Source organism: Tinamus guttatus, unplaced genomic scaffold, assembly GCF_059628265.1.
Source record: "Tinamus guttatus ecotype Peru unplaced genomic scaffold, ASM5962826v1 Tinamus_guttatus_pri_ptg000060l, whole genome shotgun sequence".
In the NCBI taxonomy this organism is placed as follows: Eukaryota; Metazoa; Chordata; class Aves; order Tinamiformes; family Tinamidae; genus Tinamus; species Tinamus guttatus.
Window position 1 is genome coordinate 6,392,914 of NW_028288594.1, and position 20,387 is coordinate 6,413,300.

The following is a 20,387-nucleotide window of genomic DNA, read 5'->3' on the forward strand; positions in this document are numbered from 1 at the left end:
ATAATGCTAGTGTTGAGAAAAGTGGTTTCAGCCATCCATTGTAGGGAAGGAAATCCCTGGTTTTGTCTCCTTTTCCTTCTAAAATGAAGGGGCAAATGTATGGAGGGGCTTGACTCCAACTTCTTCAGGACTTCGTGTCAGCAGTTCACGTGTTGCCCTATCTCCCTTAGCTTGTTTCCAATCTCCTTGTCAGGAGCAATTGAATACCTGCATGGGATGAGAAAGGAGTTGGCTGGAAAGGGTTTTTCTTGTTCCGTTCTTCTCCATCTATTTCCACTTTCCTCCTTCCTTTCCAGTTTAAAGCTACACTTACATAAGCAGTGATAGGAACATTTTAAACTGTCAGTTGATATCTGTCAAGCTGTGTCTTTTTGTCTCTGGGAGACGGGGGCGGATTTTCAGTTCCGTGTGCTCTGCAACCCTTCTGCCCTCTGCCAGGCCAGCACACGATCCGGACTCGCTCTTGTTCATGTGGTTATGTTCTGCAGCCCTTCCTAAAGGCGAAACCCCAGAGTGAGGATCCCACTGTGGTCAAGTGCCTTTGGAGCAAGGAAGGCGCCTCGCGATGCGGCTGCGCGCAGGGAGCTGTGTGGTGCAGGGGGCCAGGCATGCAGCCCTCACCTCTGCTGCCTGCACTTGGGGCTCTCTGGGCTATGCCTATGTCCCGCCTGCTTAAAGGGACTTTTCTGGGCCACGTCACAAAGACCTCCCTGGTGCTCTCTGTTTTTCTGCAGCACTGTTTTAAATGACTTCCACTGTACTGTTTCCTAGCGCTGTTTTTAATGCTGCTGTATGGTGGACAGCAGGAGTGAAAGCGGCCCTGAAGGTTTTCCAACAGCCCCCTATTGCGTTTCAGTGTCCAGGTTCGCTCAGTGTGCCTCTCTTCTAGGGATGACAGCCCGGGTCCACTTGTCTGTAATATATTCAGCATCTGTCGCCACCCTTCCCAGCAGGAGCTGCGCAGGGAGCCTTCCTGTCCAAGCCTGGTAACTGAGCCCTGAGACTGCTGCCAAAAATAAAAGCTGCTGAGCTCAAATCAGAGGTGGTTATCTGAGAACTGGGAACTGTGTGAAGGGCAGAAGTGACCGAGTTGATAAGTAGAAGCACTCAGTGTCTTGCCCTGGTTGGGAGATCTTGATGTGAAGCTTTCACAAGGGAGGGTGAGCATGAAAAGCTGCTGTCCTTGATTTGCTCTAGCTTGTGCCTTGCTTCCCTGGTCAGGTACTCAGATCCTGTCGCTAATGAGAAGCACCCTGCCCTGGAAAGAAAGGAAAGAAAAAAGAGAGAGGAAGATAATTCTTTATTTAGAAAGAATTATTCTTATTCCCCTTTTATTCTCGAGCACTGTGTGCTGAATTTGCAGCTACAAGTGCCTCCCCTGCCGCCCCCCCCCCCCCCCAAAAAAAAAAAAAAAAAAAAAGGGAGGATACAAATGTGAGAGCCCATTGGCTCGGCACTCTGCCCTGTGGTCACGATATCAGCTGAGGAGAGCCCCCAAAATCAGCGCTGTGGTACATGAGCAAGGCTCTTCGGGTTGGCCTTTCCTATCATGACCCGTGTCGGGTGTTTCTTCTGCCACAGAAGAAAGTGCTGCAGTGCCTGTACGGTCCTGTGGAGTTGTGGTCCGATGGGAACAGTTGAACTTACGTCATCACTTGCTACAGGAGCACATATGTGATTGGCGACATGGGAATAGCCTTTTACAGAGCCAGTCAATCCATGCCTGAATGTGGTGTGCTCAAACTTCACTGTCCTCCCTACAAGTGTGGTATCAGGCACTGTGTAATTTATAGGTACCTGATAAATGTGTGTTGGGCATCCTTGTGTCCCTTGTCTTTAGACTGTGCGCTGGGGAGCCGTGTGAAGAGTTCTGCATCTGACCCTCGGAACAAAGGGAATGTTTGCAGCCAGGTTGTCCTGGCTTAGTCTTTCCATGGTGCCTTTCCACTCAATTTTGAAGTTTTAGCAAACTGCTTACTCTGTTCTCCGGGAGCAGAGAGTTATGTGCTTGTGGTGTAGTTCTTAAATATATCCTAGGGATCACTGGAAGGTCTGAAATATTCATTTTTTGCTTTAACACTTAAATGGGTTCATTTAAAAGTACTACGAAAAACATATTTCTGTTAAAGAACTACTGGGCATGAAGGTGAGGGAGGGTGTATAGAACTTGCCTGTTTCCCCAAAGAGTTTGTTGTTTGTGGGCTCTCTGCCAAAGTAGATGCCATGCGGAATTGGCTGAGCCTCTGGGTTTTACTTCCACTTGAATATCATCTTTATCTCCTTCTTTAATGAGCCAGCAAGATGCTGGAATTAGTGCAGAGTAGCCGCACTGTATTTCCTGTGCCTCTTGGTTTCCAAACTCCGATTCCATGCATCGGAGAACGGATGGCTCTCAGCTTTCCATAAAACAGCCATGTTAATCCATCAACCTTTCCGAAATGTAGGTGTTGTAGCCTAGTTTAATGAGAATTAGAGTGCTGAATCTTAGGAAGGAAGCGAATGGCTATGAACTGCTTTTAAAGCATCTCTGAACTGGCTGGATATCTGCTAGTGCTTGATGGAGGCAGGACAGGTAGCCCCTATGTTTAACCCTGGCTCCAACCCCCAAACAGTGTTGAATACACGAGATACATCATATGTGTTTTATATATGTGACTTCTATGGTCAAAGATGGGAGAATAAAAGGACACTGTCATAGTAGCTTAGGAGTTATCACTCCTGTAAGCGTGAAGCTCAGAAAGAGGAAGAGGACGATGTCTTGGTACTCCACACAGTATGGTAGATTAAAGTGGCAAAGGAGTACTTGGTGCCTAGGAGAGAAGAGGCTGGGCCATGGAAATCAGTGAGCAGATGGACACTTTGGACCCAGCCTACTTCTTGACCAAAAACCCAGTTTTATAGTGGATACTAGCTAAAATGCAAGTTGCAAATGTATCTTACAACTATTAGATGTGGCAGCTGGCAGTGAAATCCCAGAGCCTGTGCCTCAAGGCAAGTGTGCTTCCAGGCTTCCGGTAGGAAGTGTGCCCGTAGTTAGATGCAAAGAGAGGAAAGCAATTTATTACTTCCTCAGAGACCTGATATTTCAGTCTTCTTAGTGGCTTTCTAATTTACTGTTTTCAAGATTTGATTGCTAACTTGTAGATAATAAGGGCTTGCCAAGTTATGTTCTTCTGGAACACAAGAGGTCTTTTTCTCAAACCAGCAGATAGGTTTGGAAAAAGACATAATGTCAACAGCCAAAGTGTGTGTTTATTGTGAATAACACTTCAGAGTTTTATAGCTTTAACTTTCATAACAGTTTGCATAACCTGTGCTGGGTTGATCAGGGTGCTGATGCATGCTGACAAGCCCTCCTCGATGCAGCAGGCGTGCTCTGGGAGTCATTGAAGTCATAGGATGGTACGTGCATCGCAGGGGCTCTCAAACTGTTTCTCAGCCACCTGCAACTGTTCAGATTGGTCAGGACCCTAAAGTCTTGATGAATGAAATATGCAGAAAAACACATGTGTGCCTATAGACATATTTCAAAAGTGTGAGAAACCTGGGCATCTTCACGGTGACTGACTCTTGTAGCATGAAACTCTCTTTAGCTTATTTGTGGACAATGCACTGTAGCTAGAGACAGTGTTAGATTCTGGTGTAACCCAGACTGCTAAAGAGAGTGGAATTAAGGTGAGGAAAGCCTGGTTTAGAAAAGTGATTTGATTGCAGAGTGGAAACTGAAAGCAAAGCATTGAACACCTAAAGCAGTGGGATGGGGGGAGCCTGCAGTAGGAAAGCCAGAAACACAGGGATCCTGTTTGTGCTGCTCGGCAGACATGTCATGCTAAGATGAGGAATGGGCTCAGCAGATGTTACTGCCCTTGTTGAGGGAGGAGTAGAGTTGGAGCAAGGGGTCATTCTGGTGATGAAAATCACTATGGCCCTTGGCCTAGCACAGAAGACTGGCTAGGGTTTTGATCCTGTGTGCTCTGTTCCAAGAGGGCTCTTTAGGTTGGACATAGAGCCCTGCCCGCTGGCAGGGAAATTCCATCTTAACCCAGGTGCAGCAGTTCTGACAGCTCGTAATCCAACCCCTTGGGCCCTGGGTGCAGGTATAGTCTGATATCTGCTAAACTCACAGAGCAGCTCTTAGGGGAAAGGAAAATCTCTGGACCTTGTGCATACTTGGTAATTTTGCTACCCCGATGCTGGCTACAGCATTATTCTTATCATTAGGCTGTGGGGTGGGCCTGGGAGACCAGGCAATGGGGAGCTGAAATGCCCAGATCTTCTTCCCTGCCCTTATTTGCTGCCCTGTGCTTGGGCTGGCCATGTGTGAGCAGACCTGGTGCTGTGGTCTCGGGATGCTCAGTAACGAAGGAGTGATGTGAATCCTTGGTCGTAGTCTCTAGCCTGAGGAAAGAGTCCCAAGAGTGAATGAAGTACTGGAGGAAGCACCTTCAGAGAGATATGAAGAATTTTTGCTTGAATTAGTTGTTTTCCTAATGAAGATCATAAGGTAATCTTAAGTATCTCCTAGGGTTATTACTCACTTTTGACTTAGCCATTAGGACTGACTGACCATCATATCAAGTTACCAGACTTGGGGGAAAAAAAAAATTCTTTACCTGCTGTGCTTATTTCTGTGTCTATCTTATTTTCCACCCAGCGTGCAGCCATTGGAAACAAGTATGTTTATAAAATAGATATTAGCTTTAGCCTGGTGAAGCTTGTTCCCTTGAAGTCCTTTGAGGTTTTTGCAGAGGTTTCTCCAGAGAATGATTCAGAGCAGCAAAGTGCAGATCCTGCACTATAGACTGAGTGAGGAGGGATGAACCTTGTGAATTCAGCCAATATAGCCTTCCTGAGTCACATTAAACTCGAGAAGCGTGTCCTAAAGGTGCAGTTCATGGTGAGACTGCTCTTTAGTTGCCTCAACAGCCCAGACGACCCTTTCTGATAGCTACAATTTTGATGCGCTGTTACCCTTGCCCCTGGAGATCCTTTGTGGTGTAGTGCCACTTTGGAGAGGTAGCAGTGATAGTTTCTTTGATAAACTCTTTGCTATTATTACTTAGTCATATTTGGATGTATCTTGCACCACTTAGGTGTCTCATAGACTTTTCTCAAAGAAACACCTTTGGAAAATCAAAAGCAAAGTACCTTGGGTCAAGCACTGGGAGGAGAACAATGTGGTCTTTCCATTTCTAGTACCTCTGTTTCCCATTTGCCAGCTGGGGATGCCAAGGATAAATCTGTTTGCTCTGACATGGTGAAGAAGCACTCCTCTTCATCCTCGCTGGATTGGTGAGATGTTTGGGCCCGGATTCTAGAGGTCACACAGGAAGTCTCTAACACAACCCCAGGCTCCCAGCTCTTGGCCCCATGACCGAGGCAGTGTCTGGTCTTCAGAGGCTTCACTGAACCTTGTTCAAGCAGACAAGAAGTGCTCTGTCTGCGCCAAGCGTGGAGCTGCCCTTTCCCCATCTGTCAGTGATCCCTTGAGCGCTGCTCAGCCCCAGGAATAATTTTCTCATTTTAAAATGCAACATTAATACACTTGGAGTTTCTTCCTTTCTGCCCCCATCTGCTGTTGTCCACTTTTTTTCAGAGAAAGACCTGATTGTGCCATGCTTGGATGAGGAGAACCAGGCCGTCTTCCAAATAGACCTAGAGGCAGGAAAAAGGGCAAGAGATCATGCCCTATTTCTGGAGGGGTCAAAGGGCAGGTGAGCTGCCACTTCCATTCTCCCTGGGTCTCAGTGGAAAAACCCGATTGTTCCATGAGCACAAATCTACTTCATGGAGCAAGTCTTCCTTTATTTGGGCAGAGAAGAAACCCAGCTTAAACAGCTTATAAAATTTCCTTTATTCAAGTTGTTGCTTGTACTTTCCATTTGACTTGGGTCCCTTTCTCTTCTCACTGTCTTCTGAGTGTAATGTGCTCCACGAAAGAGTAAGTTGCAGTATGAATCAGAGATTTGTTCTGTCAAGTTTCAACCATTGGCAAATGCCACTCTGGTAATTCAAAATTAGTTATGGTGTTTACTGTCTCTTTGCCCAGTTGGTAGTGGGAGGCTTTGGAGGAAGCTGGTGATGGAGCAGGGGTCCAGAGGCATTTGTGAAGGGAGGAGAGGTAAAGGGTATGGAGGGATTTAAAGTTTAGGGCCTATGTCTGTGGGGTGTGACTGCAGCTCCTCTAATACAGCAGCAAGAGAGCTGTGAATCCTTGAGGCTCATCCTTGTTGGCTGTAGGCTCAGCAACCCCCACTTCCGCAGGACTGGACCATCCTAAATGCAGGTATTTGGGGACTTTTGGGACCCAAATTTAACTCCCTTTGGGATCTGAAAGTCAGATCGACTTTCTCATCACCTACATTTTCTAAACTGACCTCTGGCCTAGATGACCCTTGTGCCATGGAAACTGCAATCCTCTTGGGTTAGTGGTTTATGTAGTGCACCTGTGTGCAGCATGTGGAGAACATTTGGGTTTTCAGGGCTCCTATTAACCATTTGCATTTAAGCAATTGCAGTGTATTCTCCTATTAGATAGCAATAAATAAAAATCATTTAAAACTGTTTTTTCTAGAACAGAGCAGAGCTGTGTTCCACTCTGCAGCTGCTGCTGGGCACTGGTTGTTGCTGCATTGCCAGAAAGTGTTCTGAGCCGTGGTGGCTCTCCTGCGTCAGAGGTTGGTGGTCACAGCACTAATATCCTGTCTGTGAGCATCAGGTCTGCAGGGAGCTGCTCTGGGCTAAGCCGTGCGGGCGCTCCCTCCTGGGAACGCTTCCCGCTACCCGGAGGAGAGAGGTTAAACTGCAGGCAGATGAGGTCACTCCTCCTGAATCCTCCTACAAAATCATGTTTTGCAGATAACACCCAGTCATCTTGTGAGATGTACCTCTTGATTCTGGGGATTACCTGAAGCTCAGATTTCCTTAGGCAAATTTCCTGTGTTGCTGAGCAAACTTGCAGTTTTGAAAAGCTATTGCATGCCTTCATTTCCAGCAGAATGCCAGACTTCTGCTAAAGAAGAATTTCCAGATTCCTCCGTCATTTTTATCTGTGGTATTTTGCTGCCCTGACCATAACAATTCAAAGCTGCAACAACAAGATTACAAACACATTCCTGATATGAGAAGTGTGGGTTCTCTTTTGGTTTTGTTTCTTTTTAAGAACATCTTGCCTGCTCGGATAAAGCGCTTTTTAACATTTCTCTCCGTCTCTGAATCTCCTCCTTTCTTTTATTTAAGCAAAGGGAAGCAGAGTCGAGCTTGGCTGTGTTGGAGGCACTGGGGTGCTTAGTCCTATGCCCGTGGCCCAAGTTCATTGGAAGCAACAGAGCATTCTGTTGATAGTCAGGACAGAGCCGGGTTCTGAGTGACACTGAAAATCAGCATATAAATGCCTAAATACATGTTAGGCTCCTGAACCAAAAACCATTGCCTGTGATGACATCCCTGTGAATCTGGAGGTGAGCCAAGATCAAGAGCCCCCAAATTGAAATCCCTCCAGAAATGTGTTTTCTTCCACTGCCTCAGCGGTACCAAGTAGGCTTTCCTTCAGCCTAGCTTGCACTTTCCACTTTCTCTAGAGGGTCCCTTTCCCTTGTGCAGGGCCAGGGCTTCTCAGGTCAAGGGCAGACCAAAGAACCTGGCCACGACTGCTCCTTAATCCTGTAAATGCCAGATCCGTCCCCACTGCCCCGTGTGCTTTGCCTCCAGACAGCAGCTGACACATGGCACCCTCCCCTATCTGCCCTGCGATCTGGGAGCTGTGGTGGGATCCTGGCTCCTGCCCTGGTAAATCCACTCCATTAATAGCTATCAAAGAGCCTGAAGTTTCCATCCGAACTTTATCTGGCTTTGCAATGAGCTGGGAGGATTAAAGTCTGTCGCAGCGGGGAGGGAGGGAGCGGCCGTGGCTCACCAGGAATAGCCTGACCTATGACGCCACTTGCCCGGCCTGGGGAGAGGAGCTATCCCGGGAGCTGGCGGGCCGCTCGCAGGGTGAGCGGACGTGCCTGCCGTCAGCAGCGCGCCCAGGGCCAGCTGCTCCCTCCCCGTGTGGGTTTGGGGGTCTGCAGGGACCTCTTAGTGCGACTGGCTGGCATGGGGAGTGGGTTTGAGGGCAGCCTTGGAGCTGTGGTTTGAACAGCTTGCAAGGAATTTGGCTTAGACCTGCGGGCCTTTTCCTTCAGGCAGGTCTGTGTTTTTGGGAGAGCTGTGTGTGAAGATAACCCTGGTCAAGAGCTGTGGTCTCTGCTGTGCCTTGGGAAGGAATGAGGGGGATTAGAGTGGGATGTGTGGCTGGGATTCACTTATGGGGCCTGTGAGGACTGTAGTCACTAGTGCTCTCATAGGAGGTGAAGGAAAAAGGGAAATTGGAGCATTTTCCTAGAGCTGGGGAGTGGATTGCTAGAGCTCTCTGAAATGCCAGGTATTTTGCAGGGCTTGTGCAGAGCCCCTCAGCATGGTGGGACAAGGTCTTTCCAGTAGCTGGATGATCCCAGGCTCTGTTCCGGTGAGAAGCCGTGGAAGTGCAAATGGGCTTCCCGGGCCCTGGTGTGGCCCTTGCTCCTGCTTCCCGTGTGAACAGTCTGCGGGTGCTGATCGGTGTCTGGTACCCTGAAGCCCTGAGTCTCTTCTAAACCTTTGACCCTAGCAACGTACTCCAGATTCCTTTGAGTTAAATGGTCTCCTTTTCTTCCCTCTAGGCTTCAAAGCGTCATGTTGTCTCCTGATTAGCCAGACAGATGTATTGCCTCATAAAAGCTCCCTTTTATCTGCAACAATTCTATTAATCTTCATGCTGGGAACTTCATTCCTCCTTGGAATTTGCAGTTTGCATACTTGCCAAATACTGTTGATGGGCACTTTGGTTGAGTTGGTTGTCTTTTTGTGCCTGATATGTACAAAAGCCATTCAGTAGACAGAAAATCCTTGTTCCATAGGTCTGGTAGTGCATAGGTCTGCTGGAGTGCAGCTGAACATCTTTTCTGGAAATGGTTCACCAACATCAGCTGAGAAAGATGAAGTTGGGCTGAATCCTCCTCATCTGGAATGGTACAGAAATGCACAGACTCCTCAGCAGCAGCAGACCTGTGGCAGGCACTTTTCCTCACTGGAGCGGAGGCGCCACTGGCTGTCGTACAGGGCTTTGCCTGTCTCACCAGTGTTGCTTTTTTTTTTTTTTTTTTATTTTTTTGCTCTCCGACAAGGTCCTGTGTGCCAATTCTTGAAGAGAAAGAAGCAAATGTTCATGCTGGGTACATCCTGGGTACGTTCCTGAGCGCAGGAAGGTCTTGCAGCTACAGTGTTTATTGCTCTCTTGAACTGTAGGGTTTCGCTTCTGACACTGGAGGTTTTTGGATCGGCTCTTGATTACGAGCAGGGTGGGGTTCATCTGTATGTGCCAGGTTTTTTTTTTTCTTCCCCCTTTTGCTGATCTTGAAAGCTTCAAAGATTCCTGGAAGTGAAGGAAGGGTGTTGATTAGACTGAGTATGAAAATGAGTGCTTCAATCCTAAATGCCCCATCCCAGCGTAAACCCTGTGTAAGAGGACTCATGAGGCAGGTGCTAAAAGTCTGCACTGATTTATCATCCATAGCTCTAGGGTGAGTTACTGGAGCCAGGAACGAGCTGGGGAATGTGTTTGCTTGTATGGGTGAGAGGAGAATTCAGGCTGGCTGCATAGGTATAGCACAAATGTGCTCAGCCCTGGCCCCACGAGAGTGGGGCAGTAGATGAAGGCCAGCCTGTTGTGTGGCTGCTTCGGTGTCCTTCTGGAAACTGAGAGAAACGCGTTTGGTTCTCACCCCACATGAGAAAATCCTCCTTATGTCTTCTGCAGAGCTGAGCTTGGAGCTGCAGAAGCTGCTTTGGGTGGCTTAGGTGGCTGCCTGGTAGTTCCTTGAGTGCTTGGTCTGGGCAGTTACTGGTGGCTCCCTGATGGTGTAGCCCACGCCTGCTTCTCCCCCTTGGCAGCCCCCTCTCTAGGAGGGCCTGAGTGTGGTGGTTGAGACATCTGTGGGCAGAGGCCTCCTGCTTAAAAGAGCCTCTGTTCTGCGCTGCTATCTGCCCTCTGGCAGCCGTGTGCTTCTGTTACAGGGCTTTCCCTCAGCACCCTTTTAGCCACTGTAGCTCTCCAGAATCTCTTGCAACTGAGGACTGAGTGGGTTTTTCTTTATTTCTACTGGCCCAGGGAAAAGAAGCTTTTTCGAGCATGGCCAACTCTTATTTTTGCTTAACAAAGATGATGTTCATACAGTTTCCCCCTTGTGTCCCTGCTGCTGGAGTTGCTTGGGGCACCGCAAGTAGCCGCTGCCCCGTCTGCAGCTGTGCTTGGCCTCCCTCTCCTGAGGGACCGGCCTGCCTGCCCAGAAAATGCAGTGCTTTGTTCAAAGCCCTCAAGCTGCCCACTTAGCTGTACAGAGAGATGATTAAGAGAACTGTGATTAGGGAAGTAGCCCGATAGGGATGTTGTGCAGGCTGTGGGAAGCTGTGCAGTGCAGGGAGGCTATGAGGGCATCGCGCTGGCTGCCCTGACAGTCTCTGATGTGGCACTCAGAGGAGCAGATTCATGGTGTAAGATCCAAAATGGTTTCCAATTTAGCCAAGTCTGTGGTTTGCAGGGAAAGGAAGAAATGATGGAACATTCCCTGCTTCAGCCACCTTCTCTTTCTTTGGAAATCACTGAGTGGCTTTCCGTGTTTGAGGCTGCACAGTTGGGCTGCTCCAAGACCTTCCCCCTCCCAAAAAAAAAAAGTCCTCTCTGAACTGGAGTCTAATGTTAAATGAGAGAGAGTGTGACCATGCAGCAAAAGGCATTAAGGATGTGGTTTATTTCTAGTCTGGGAGATAAACAGCCTTTGATATTGCCTTGCTCACAGAAAGCATTAGACCTGTGAAGGGCAAATATGGGTCAGGCTCTTCTGTACAGCAAAATATAACAGATCTGAGTTCATCCTGACTCATCCTTGAGCACTCTGTGACTTGTTGGAGAAATATTCCAGAAATTCTGAGTACAAGAGTAAGAGAAATGTTTTAATCTTTCTCTTTGCTGATGAGCAAAAAGTTGCAACTTTTCACAGTTTGATTTTTGCTTTGTAATATCTGATTCTTGAAGTCTGTTTTTTTTTTTCTTCCTTCTGCAGGTCCTTCAGAAGCTTGGGAAAGCAGATGAAACGAAAGATGAACAGTTTGAACAGTGTGTGCAGAACTTCAACAAGCAGCTGGTAGGATAATTGGCAATATGTAATTACAAACTGTGTTAGTTGTCTGCTTATATAGTGTAATTAAAAGCCATTCAGTTAAATGAGGCCATGGTCACCTACTACTCTTAAATCACTCATGCTCACTTGCAAGAGATCACACTGATGTTTTCAATCCCTCTTGCAGAATGAGTGAGAATGTATGTTAGAAAATAATACTTGTTCTGGACCCAGTTTAGGAAATGATGTGAGTTCTTCCTGCTGGGCTGGAAATGGAGGCATACGAGCAACATTGTGTTTCTGAGAGACGGATAACAGGGGAAGCTGATTAGAAAATGAAAATAAAATGGAGCAAGGGCAGACTCACTTTCCTAAACACAGTCAAAGGCAAAAGAGAAACAAAGCAAATGATGGAAAGGGAACATTCTTCCAGGGTTGATCAAGCTCTAAAACTAACTTCCTCTTCCATTCCTGCACAACCACAGTGTCAACCCTCAGTCGTCATTCTTTCGCCTGTGTGCTACATTCCTCTATTATGGTGTACACAAGCATTTTATGGTGTGGTCTGTGTGGTGTTTTTTGTGTTTGTGTTTTTTTCCCCCTTGTTTAGACAGGGATAGGATTATATCTGGAACTGGGTGTGTCCTGTACCTGGAACTTTCAACCACTGATGTTAGAGGAAAACGTTATTTTCTCCGGGAGGTTTCAAGGCTGGATGTGGTCAGAGTGCTGCTTTATGTTAGAGGAAATGTTACTTGTCTGCTGGTTGGTGGGGAGTGCAGACCACACCAAAATGCAGGTGGTGGTAGAAGTGGGAAAGGCAGGGAAAAGAAATCCTTCAATGTACCCTGACATGTTTGGGGCCTTTTTCTGGAACCTTTAATGGCAGCTGCATCTCATCTGTTAAGACTCAGCAGATGTGACTCTACTGAGTCCCAAAACCAGCTGAGAACGGATTTACCACAGCTGAATGCAATGGAAAGCTTTCAATCCAGCTTTGAGATATGACTAACGAGAGCTGACTACAGATTCCTGGAGACTAATGCTCATTCTCTTGGCAGTAGTAGTAGCTGTTGTTTCCTGCATGCAATGTCTCTATAGCATGTCTACCAATGATGTCACCTTGGAGGAGTACAATTTGGCTTCTTTCTGGAGACATGATATTACCGAGGGTGTTTTTTTCCATGTCATTATGCAGGAGCTCCAAGCTGCATTGAGGAGCCTTGTAAAGAATTGCTGTTGCTGCATCCCCTGCATCTAAATTTCTGTTGTTATCTTGCAGGGTAGTCTATGAAATAAAACCTGCAAATGACTTACCCAAGAAATGAGAAGCCACTATGCAATTGCTGCTTGTGGTCTCACAGCTTTGCTTTGGCCCTCAGTTTCCCTATTACTAGCATAAATTTAAACAATACCTTTTACATGGGACAAGCCATAAGTGTGAGTTGGTTGGACTGTTAAAATGTCCAGGGCTAAGGAGCTGTTTTGATGCTAAGTTGTCTTGGAAGGGAACTTGAGCTGTATGTGTACGTATATATACATGCTTGTATATATATCAGTGTGTGTGTGGTAGAGCTGTGTCAGAGACTTCTTGATCTTTTCCTAAGCAAGGACACACAAGTCTGAAGGAAAGCTGAGGTTTTACTGTAGGCATGTTATAGAGTAGTGGTTCTCTGGTCACATTCCAGGTTATTCCAGAGCATTATTACAGCAGGAGGAGAGCCACAAATGTATTCCAGTGGCACTGGCCATATTTGCTCAGTCAATTAGGGTCTCTTCTGACTCTAATGAGTGCTTTGGGCCATTTGACACAGAGGGCAGACCTAAAAATGGTTCCTTCATCTTCAACCAAGGCACCTTGTGGCTCCCCACATCTCTTGGAGGTTTGACAGGCAGCGCAGCTGGCCCGGGTGCTGCTCCCTTGCTGCAAGCTGTCTTTGGCTGTTAACCACCAAATGGGCTCTTCAGAAGACTCCCCCTCTCCTTCCAAATTAGCAATCCAAATTTGCTATATTTAGTGTCATTTACATATCCTCGATATGTTTTGTATTCTTTCCCAACTCTAAAAACAATTTTGTCCAGCTCCAGCTCTACCTTTTTTAACTGACCACCAGTTGAGTTGTTTCCAGCACCAAGTCTGTGTCCCATCTCTTAACTATCCTCCCTGTATGCTGCAGCCTGTGTTTCCACTTCTCAAGGCCTCTTCTATGATACCAGGCCTGTTTCTCTACATTGCATCGTTGCATCATTGTGTTATTCTATGTGCAATGATATTTATGACTAACTCTTACTGTTATCTGCATAAAACTATGCTTGTACCACACAAACACAAGTAAAACAAGTTAGATTTAGATGTCTAGTCAATTAGAGAGAAACAAAACTGCTATTAGAAAAGTTCAGGCAGAGCAAACCTGACCTGTCTTGGGCCTGAGGTCTTATAAATTCAGTACAAAGCTTATTGCTGGGAATAGCAATAGTGTATGGCAGGCCTGGAGGACCTACATAGGTACAGAATCTCCTGTGCAATGCCCAAAGCTGCTGACTATGAGAAGAGGGGTCGAGACCAGAGCCCGTTGGGTATAGAAAGCTGTGACACTTGTACGTTTTGCCCTGTGCTAACAGACCTTGTCAGTCTGTGCAGCCCTCTGCTCAGCTCCTAGTTCAGGAGTGGTGGAAGGTGCTGCCTGCTGTTCTAGAAGTATTTGGCCCCCGATCTGTGGATCTGACTTGCACGAGACTATTCTACCTCGCACATAAGAGGCTGGGACTAGAAAGACCTGGATCAATTTTTAAGTCTTTGGCAGCAGCCGCTTAGTGGAGAGAGAATTTCTACACAGGCAAGACCCCTCCTCATCCAGCCGTTTCCCATTCAACCCTAGATAGCAAAGCAAATTTAACAGCTTGCCTAGTACCTTGGGTGCTTCCTATCATAGTTCAGGTTTTGTGTATTACTGCTGCCCTGGGGTGAACCTGGAGCTGGTGTTTCTTTTGTTGTTTGTTTGTTTTCCTCCTTCACATTCCCACACTCTGCACTTCCATCCCATCGTTTATGGAACAAGACATTCCCTGTTCCTCTCAGGTGTGGGAAGTCCCTGCTGATTAAAAATGCCTCCCATCCTACATGTAAAAGCAGCAAGGACATGCAAGGAAGGTGCTACAGTCTGATGTTAGGGGGAAAACAGGTGAAAATCTTTCTTTTAAACAAGAGTGGGGAAAGCTTTTAGAAACCTTTTGGCTATCAAGAAACTGGTCTTTACTGTGGAACGTTTAGTTCATGTTCAGTGTATTTACGATACCAGAGTATTGTAAATAATTATAAATCAAAACAATAAAGTGAACAAACAAGCCTCACAACTTTCTTTTCCAGCGCTGTAAACAGCAGGTGATTCACTAGGGCTTTGGAGAGAGACTTCCAGCCTCCCAAGCACTGCACTACTATTTTTAAATGTGCATCTTCCTACATGTACTGTCCTTCGCATTATACCTGGTTGTGTGTTAGTGTCAGAGTCATATTGCACTGTGACTACAAACAGGGTGATATCTGCTTAAATAAGATGATGCTTGTGTGTTGAAGCATGTTGCACTTGCCTTGCTGCAGTGTCATTGCTCTTCTGTGATGATTCCTCTGAGTAGAACAACTTGTGCTACGTGCACGGAGGAAAAGCAATTGCTAAAGAGTTTTTGGGAAAGCATTAATCCTGCAAATATTAAAAAGAAACTCTTGTAGCAAGTGAAGGACTTGTATTCCTTGTCTGGCAGTTGAACAACAAAAGGAAATACTAGAGAGGAGGCTGGATAGGAACCCCAGGCACAAATCACCCAGAGAGCTAGGAGAGCTGGGGAAACAGGGTTCATGGGCAAACTGAAAAATGAGCCTCTCTTGGGGAATCTTTTTGCTGGCAAACCTCACAGGCTGCAAAATCTATTTGGCCTCCCAGGCAGAGTAGGTACCTTTAAAAGGTTTAGGTAACCATGTATATGGGGTAACCAGTGTACAAGGTGGCCGGGGGGCACTTCTAGCCTGTGTGCTGTAGATAATACACTCCTCTATTAGAACCAAGGGCCCTTGGACTGTGCACCTTTCTCAAGAGTATTTCTGTTCAGCTTGATCCAGTTTGGTTTAATTAGAACAGGCTATTCTTGTGTCCCTGTAAAGACTTCTTGTTCGCTGTATTATTTTGGACAGCTTGGAGGAGATGAAAAAAATTTCCTTTACTCAGTGCTTGACTCCTTCCTCTTAGGCTGTTTTTATATGGGAGAATAACTGATAATTTTATCTTTATCTTCACAGTCAGAAGGCACAAGGCTGCAGAAGGACCTCCGAACTTACTTGGCCTCCGTAAAAGGTAAGGGCTGTAGAAGCACAGGGTTTTCACTCTAGCGCTTATGTGTGTGGTTAGGTTTGCTCTAACCCATGTGCTTCCCGGTGTTCCCTATCTCAGGGGTGAGCTTTAGGAACCATCAACTTGATCTTGGTAGAGGATGGGATTAGGTGGGGTGGGTTTGTGGCTTTGTGCCATCTTTGCAGAAAAGCTCTTATGTCCTCTGCTAATGGAAGATGAACATGTACAGTTTGGTGCACCTGTGTTCTTGAGTTTCCTTTCTCCCTCTAACTGCTGTCCATTTCTGTGTTTCATCAGGCATTCAGTAGGGAACAGCTTAGCATGGGTTGTAACTCATTCAGCAACTTCTGACTCTCCATCCCTTGAAATGAGGGATAAAATGGGAGTTCTCGGGTTCTAAAGCGGTTCTCTCTTCTTTCCTAGCCATGCATGAGGCCTCCAAGAAGCTGACAGAGTGTTTGCAGGAAGTTTATGAGCCGGATTGGCCTGGGAGAGATGACACAAATAAAATAGCAGAGGTAAGACTCTCTCCAGGCTTTGGGGTCCCTGGGCTTGGCCTGTTAGAGGAAATGAGCTTTGGAAGCTCATAGAGCTGTGTTCCTTCAGACAAAGAACTTGGCAGTAAAAATCCTACTAGCCTTAATGCTGGGAGGAGGGGAAAGATGAAGGGAGGTGGCCTGTGTTTTCCTTCATATTCGTGAAGGCAAAAATGGGACATACTGTCCACAGATGCTTGAATGCCAGAGAGCACCCTTTGTTTATACCCACAGGTAGTTTTGTTGTCCCGGCAGTGGCTGGGCAGACAGCAGGTGGGGGTTAAGAGGGCCAACTGAATGTATTGTTTATACTCTGCGCAAAAGAGTGCTGTGATATGTCGGTGGGAGTCATAGTCCTTGGAGGAGGAGGTGGTTCTGCCCTTGGGCTCTGCTGCAGTTGTAGGTGGTACCCACTAATCTTTCCTGCTTAGCTTCTGAAAGCTTGCAGGGGCAAGCTTGTTGTATGGGCTCTTCCAGGCCGTGAGAGATTTGTCTCATTAAACTGTCTTCCACGGCTTCAAGCCTTGGTCTGTCTCTGACCCCTCCAGGTCTCCATTTTCTCTTTTCCTATGTCCCTCACATCCATGGTATTCCTACAGTATCATAAACCTCAGTTTCCCTCTGGTATAACATGTCAAGCAGCTCTTTTAGATGCCCTTCTTGCTTTTCCATCAGTACATCAGCACTACGTGCTTTCGCTCTGCCAAAGAAAACCATGCTGCTGCTTTTGATAGCCAGCTTGTGCCATTACAGAGCTGTTAACATTGATGCTGCCACCCTCCCTGTGTTGTTCATAAGTGCTGTCACTGCCAGCTGTGCTCTTGCTTTTGTCTAGAGTTAATCTCTTCAGAGTATGCAGTGCTGGGGGTGTTTTCCTAGATCCCTTTAACTCTTCAGTGCTAGTGTCTCTGGAGATGGTTCACTGGGAGGGATACTAGCCTAAGGAGCTGGCATGCACTGACATGCAATGTTGCTGGAGGTCTGTGGGCAGACCATAAATTAGGACTCTTGGGTTTTGTACATATGGAACAGGGAAGATCTCAGGCGTGGTTTTGGCAGGCTACATCATAGTCCAAGGCTGGCTGCGAGCTGAGTATGGCCATTGATGAATGCAGGAAGCATTTCAGGTGTAATATTTTACATTAAGGTATAAATCCAGAATCAGCACTCCGTACTGTGTCTGTGTTTGTGCAAACTCTGCTAGCAGCAAGAGTGATCTTCAGGCCTCCTTCCTGTAAGTGACAGGAGGCAACTTCTATTATGCAGGTCCCACTGAGCCCATGGTTCTTAAAGATCAGCCTCTCCGCCCCCATGGGCGAAATGAAGTAGGGAACCTAAACCTGTACCCCAGGCATCACCAGAGCTGCTGCTGTGTAGCTGCAGCAGCCTCCCTCTCACAGTGGCACCAGCAGCTGCTATGTATTTGCTGCCATGTTGTTTGGGAGAGCCACGTGTTTCCCAACCTGTTGTGTTCCTCGTCCCTCGGTGAGGTGACGCCTCTGCGCGTTGCCCGGGCGCTCCCCGTGACGTGGGGACACGGCCTGCCCGGTGGCAGGCGGCTCCTCCTGGGCAGCGGGCGCCATGTCCCTGGCTGAGGCGGCTGCGGAGCAGCACCCGGGGGGTCAGCCCTGGGGCTGTCGGATGGGGCCGCAGCGGTTGTGGTGCCGGAGCAGCGAGACGGAACCATGGAGTGGGGTGGGAGGAGGATTTGCCCCTGCGGAAAGCCTTACCTGAAATCATGTCTGCATCGTTTACCTTGGACATACTGACTTCAAAGCGAATAAATAAGACCTGAACGTTTCCAGGTCAACTCTTGCGTTCGCATGGAAACTTGCCACGAGGATGTGTTGCTGCAGTGAATAATGGAGCTGGAATTCAGCTGGTTTGACTCCACTTTTTATACTGGCCTTGTTTCTTCTGAAGCTGCTGAGGTGCCTCCTGGGTGACAGCCCTGCAGGGGGTTTGAGTCGGAGAGGTCAAAGGGAGCACGAGGCCTGAGAACTGACTGAAGCTGCTCTGAGGCTCTACAGAAGATTTTTCCAGTCCCCCTTCACCTTTTAGTGCCTCTGTTCGTTTATATTTCCCTCTTTCAGTGAAAGGAAGCAGGAGAAAAGTGCTGTTCCTGACGAAATAAATTTCCCACGTAAAGTGGACTTTTTTCCTCAATGTCTTAACTGAAGCCATTGGTTTAAGCAGGAAAAAAAAACACAGAAGGGAGGGAAGGACTATTTCCACCTGATGCCAGCTGTTGGTAGAAACTTAGCATGGCTCAGAGATCAAGGGTAAATTAGGCTCCGGTTGGGGTGCAAGCCTTGAACGTGATCTCCATGGGGCTCCTGAGGCAGCTTGTGCGAGGCTGAAGCCTTCTGCTGGCTTGGCCTCTGGCTGTTCATTACCCTTCAGGTAAGGTGTGCTGGAGCACAAAGCAAAAAATGGTGTCAAGTGTCCTGTTCTTGTGACTGCTGGAAGGAGGGGGCTGAGAGGAGGAGGTGAAGCACATCCAGTCTTCACCTTCTGTTTTCTTGCATGGATTTGGGCTGGCACTGTAGGGGAAAAGGGCTCTAAAGGTCTGTGAGGGGTGTTGTGTCCTTGTAGAGGTTGCCTGAATTAGCTGCATCAAGTCTTCTCTGTTTCTATATTGTTGGCATGAGCTATGTTTTCAAGTCACTTCTCTGTTCCTTATTTTTCCTAAACAACTATTTTTCAGGAACCCCGGGGGAAAGGAAATTGTTGATTGTAGCACTCGCTGAGACAAACAGAAATGCAAAGCTCTGTTCTTCTCACCATTAGTGAGCTCACTGCTTTTGTTTTTCAGAACAATGACCTCCTCTGGACGGATTTCCATCAAAAGCTGGTGGATCAAGCACTTCTGACCATGGATACATACCTTGGCCAGTTCCCCGACATTAAAGTAAGATTCTTCTTATGCCTTTTGATTTAGGGTGTTATAGCAGTGGAGGCTTCATAAGAATCCAGTTCTGACATCCTCTTTAGCAGACTGTTTGTGAGGAAATGCACTGTGCTGCAAGAGATCTGCTTGCAGAATCTGTGGGTTAATGCTGGCCTTGGTTGGGCAGGTTACTGAGGTGATTCTGTGCACGTTTTTCCCCTTCAGCAGTGAGAAGGTAAGGAGCTGTGCAGTGTGGCAGGGCAGGAGCGCATCTTGTGCTCCTGAGACCTGCTTGCCTGGAGTGCCCTGCCATCACAGGTCCTGCAGCTCAGGGCTGCGTTTTCTTGATGAGAGGGGGATCCCTGGAGAGCGAGTCCTCTGCTAGCTGGAGCTCCCTCCTTTGCCCTCACGGATGCAGTGTGTTTGTAACAGTTGTGGCATATGCGGAAACTTTGATATCACAAAAGGAGCATGTGAGCAATCTTTATCTATGCTTTTCTAAAGCCAAAGAGGTTTCCTTAAGTAACCTGTTTGACTCGGCCCTCCAGCAGAGGAAGAGCATCCATGCAGTGTTTCTGCTGGTAATAGACTGCTGAAAGGTGGCAGGATCTGTTTCCTATGGATAGCAGGGCAGGAAGCTTTCCAGCCCCAAACTGATGAGCTCTTTCTGCCCAGGTTCTACAGAGTCAACAGGAGTAGGACCAAAAGCACTGAGGGGAACCTGTATGCATGTTGTGCAAGAAATTGCAGCAGCTGCCTGTCATACACTGCCTGCATGGAGTCTTGCAATGGGGCATAGCCCTGGATACCTCCTTTAGGCTGCACTGCTGCAGACTTGCCTTTCCAGCAGTCAAGATCTCTGTAGCTCTAGGTTGTATGAAAACACTAGGTTTCATTTGAGCTTAAAAATGGCAGTGAAGAAGCCAAGAGAACAACGCTGAAGAGAAAACATTACTGCAAAACAGGAGGCTGCTTATTGCTAGTTCTTTGCATATTGCCAGCCCTTTGTAGAGGAGGGGCAGAGTCATAGACAGGATTTGGGGGTTCACCGACCTGGGTCTGATGATGTCCTGTGAACTTCCCTTCCCCCACTGTCATCTCCTCTCCATTCGTTTTGAGAAGGTTGTGCAGGAAATGTCTTCCCCATATGGAAGCACTAGTAATGATATCACCATATGGGAAGTATCAGCTTGGCTTCTTCCCAGTGAAAACAACCCTTTCCTCACCACGTGGCTCCTAGGGTGCTTGTCAACACTTGTTGCTGGAGGAGGAGCATCTTGTACCAGTGTGAGGCAGGTCACAGGCTCGTAAAACTGCTGCTGAAGAGGTTGCTTTCTGGGACTCCTTGTTTTTTTTTTTTTTTTTTTTTTTTTTTTTTTTTTTTTTTTCTTTTTTTTTTCCTCCCAGTTTCCAGCATCTT

The 20,387-nt window shown here is 47.2% G+C and overlaps 1 protein-coding gene across 1 annotated transcript in view; it reads left to right on the plus strand.

Moving 5' to 3' along the window:
• BIN1 (bridging integrator 1) overlaps window positions 1-20,387 on the plus strand; it is an 84,897-nt gene that overhangs the window by 22,961 nt on the left and 41,549 nt on the right. Inside the window, 4 exon segments of the mRNA XM_088519541.1 lie at window positions 11,142-11,222; window positions 15,490-15,544; window positions 15,965-16,059; window positions 18,893-18,988. Of these exon segments, the coding sequence (XP_088375667.1) occupies window positions 11,142-11,222; window positions 15,490-15,544; window positions 15,965-16,059; window positions 18,893-18,988 (327 nt within the window).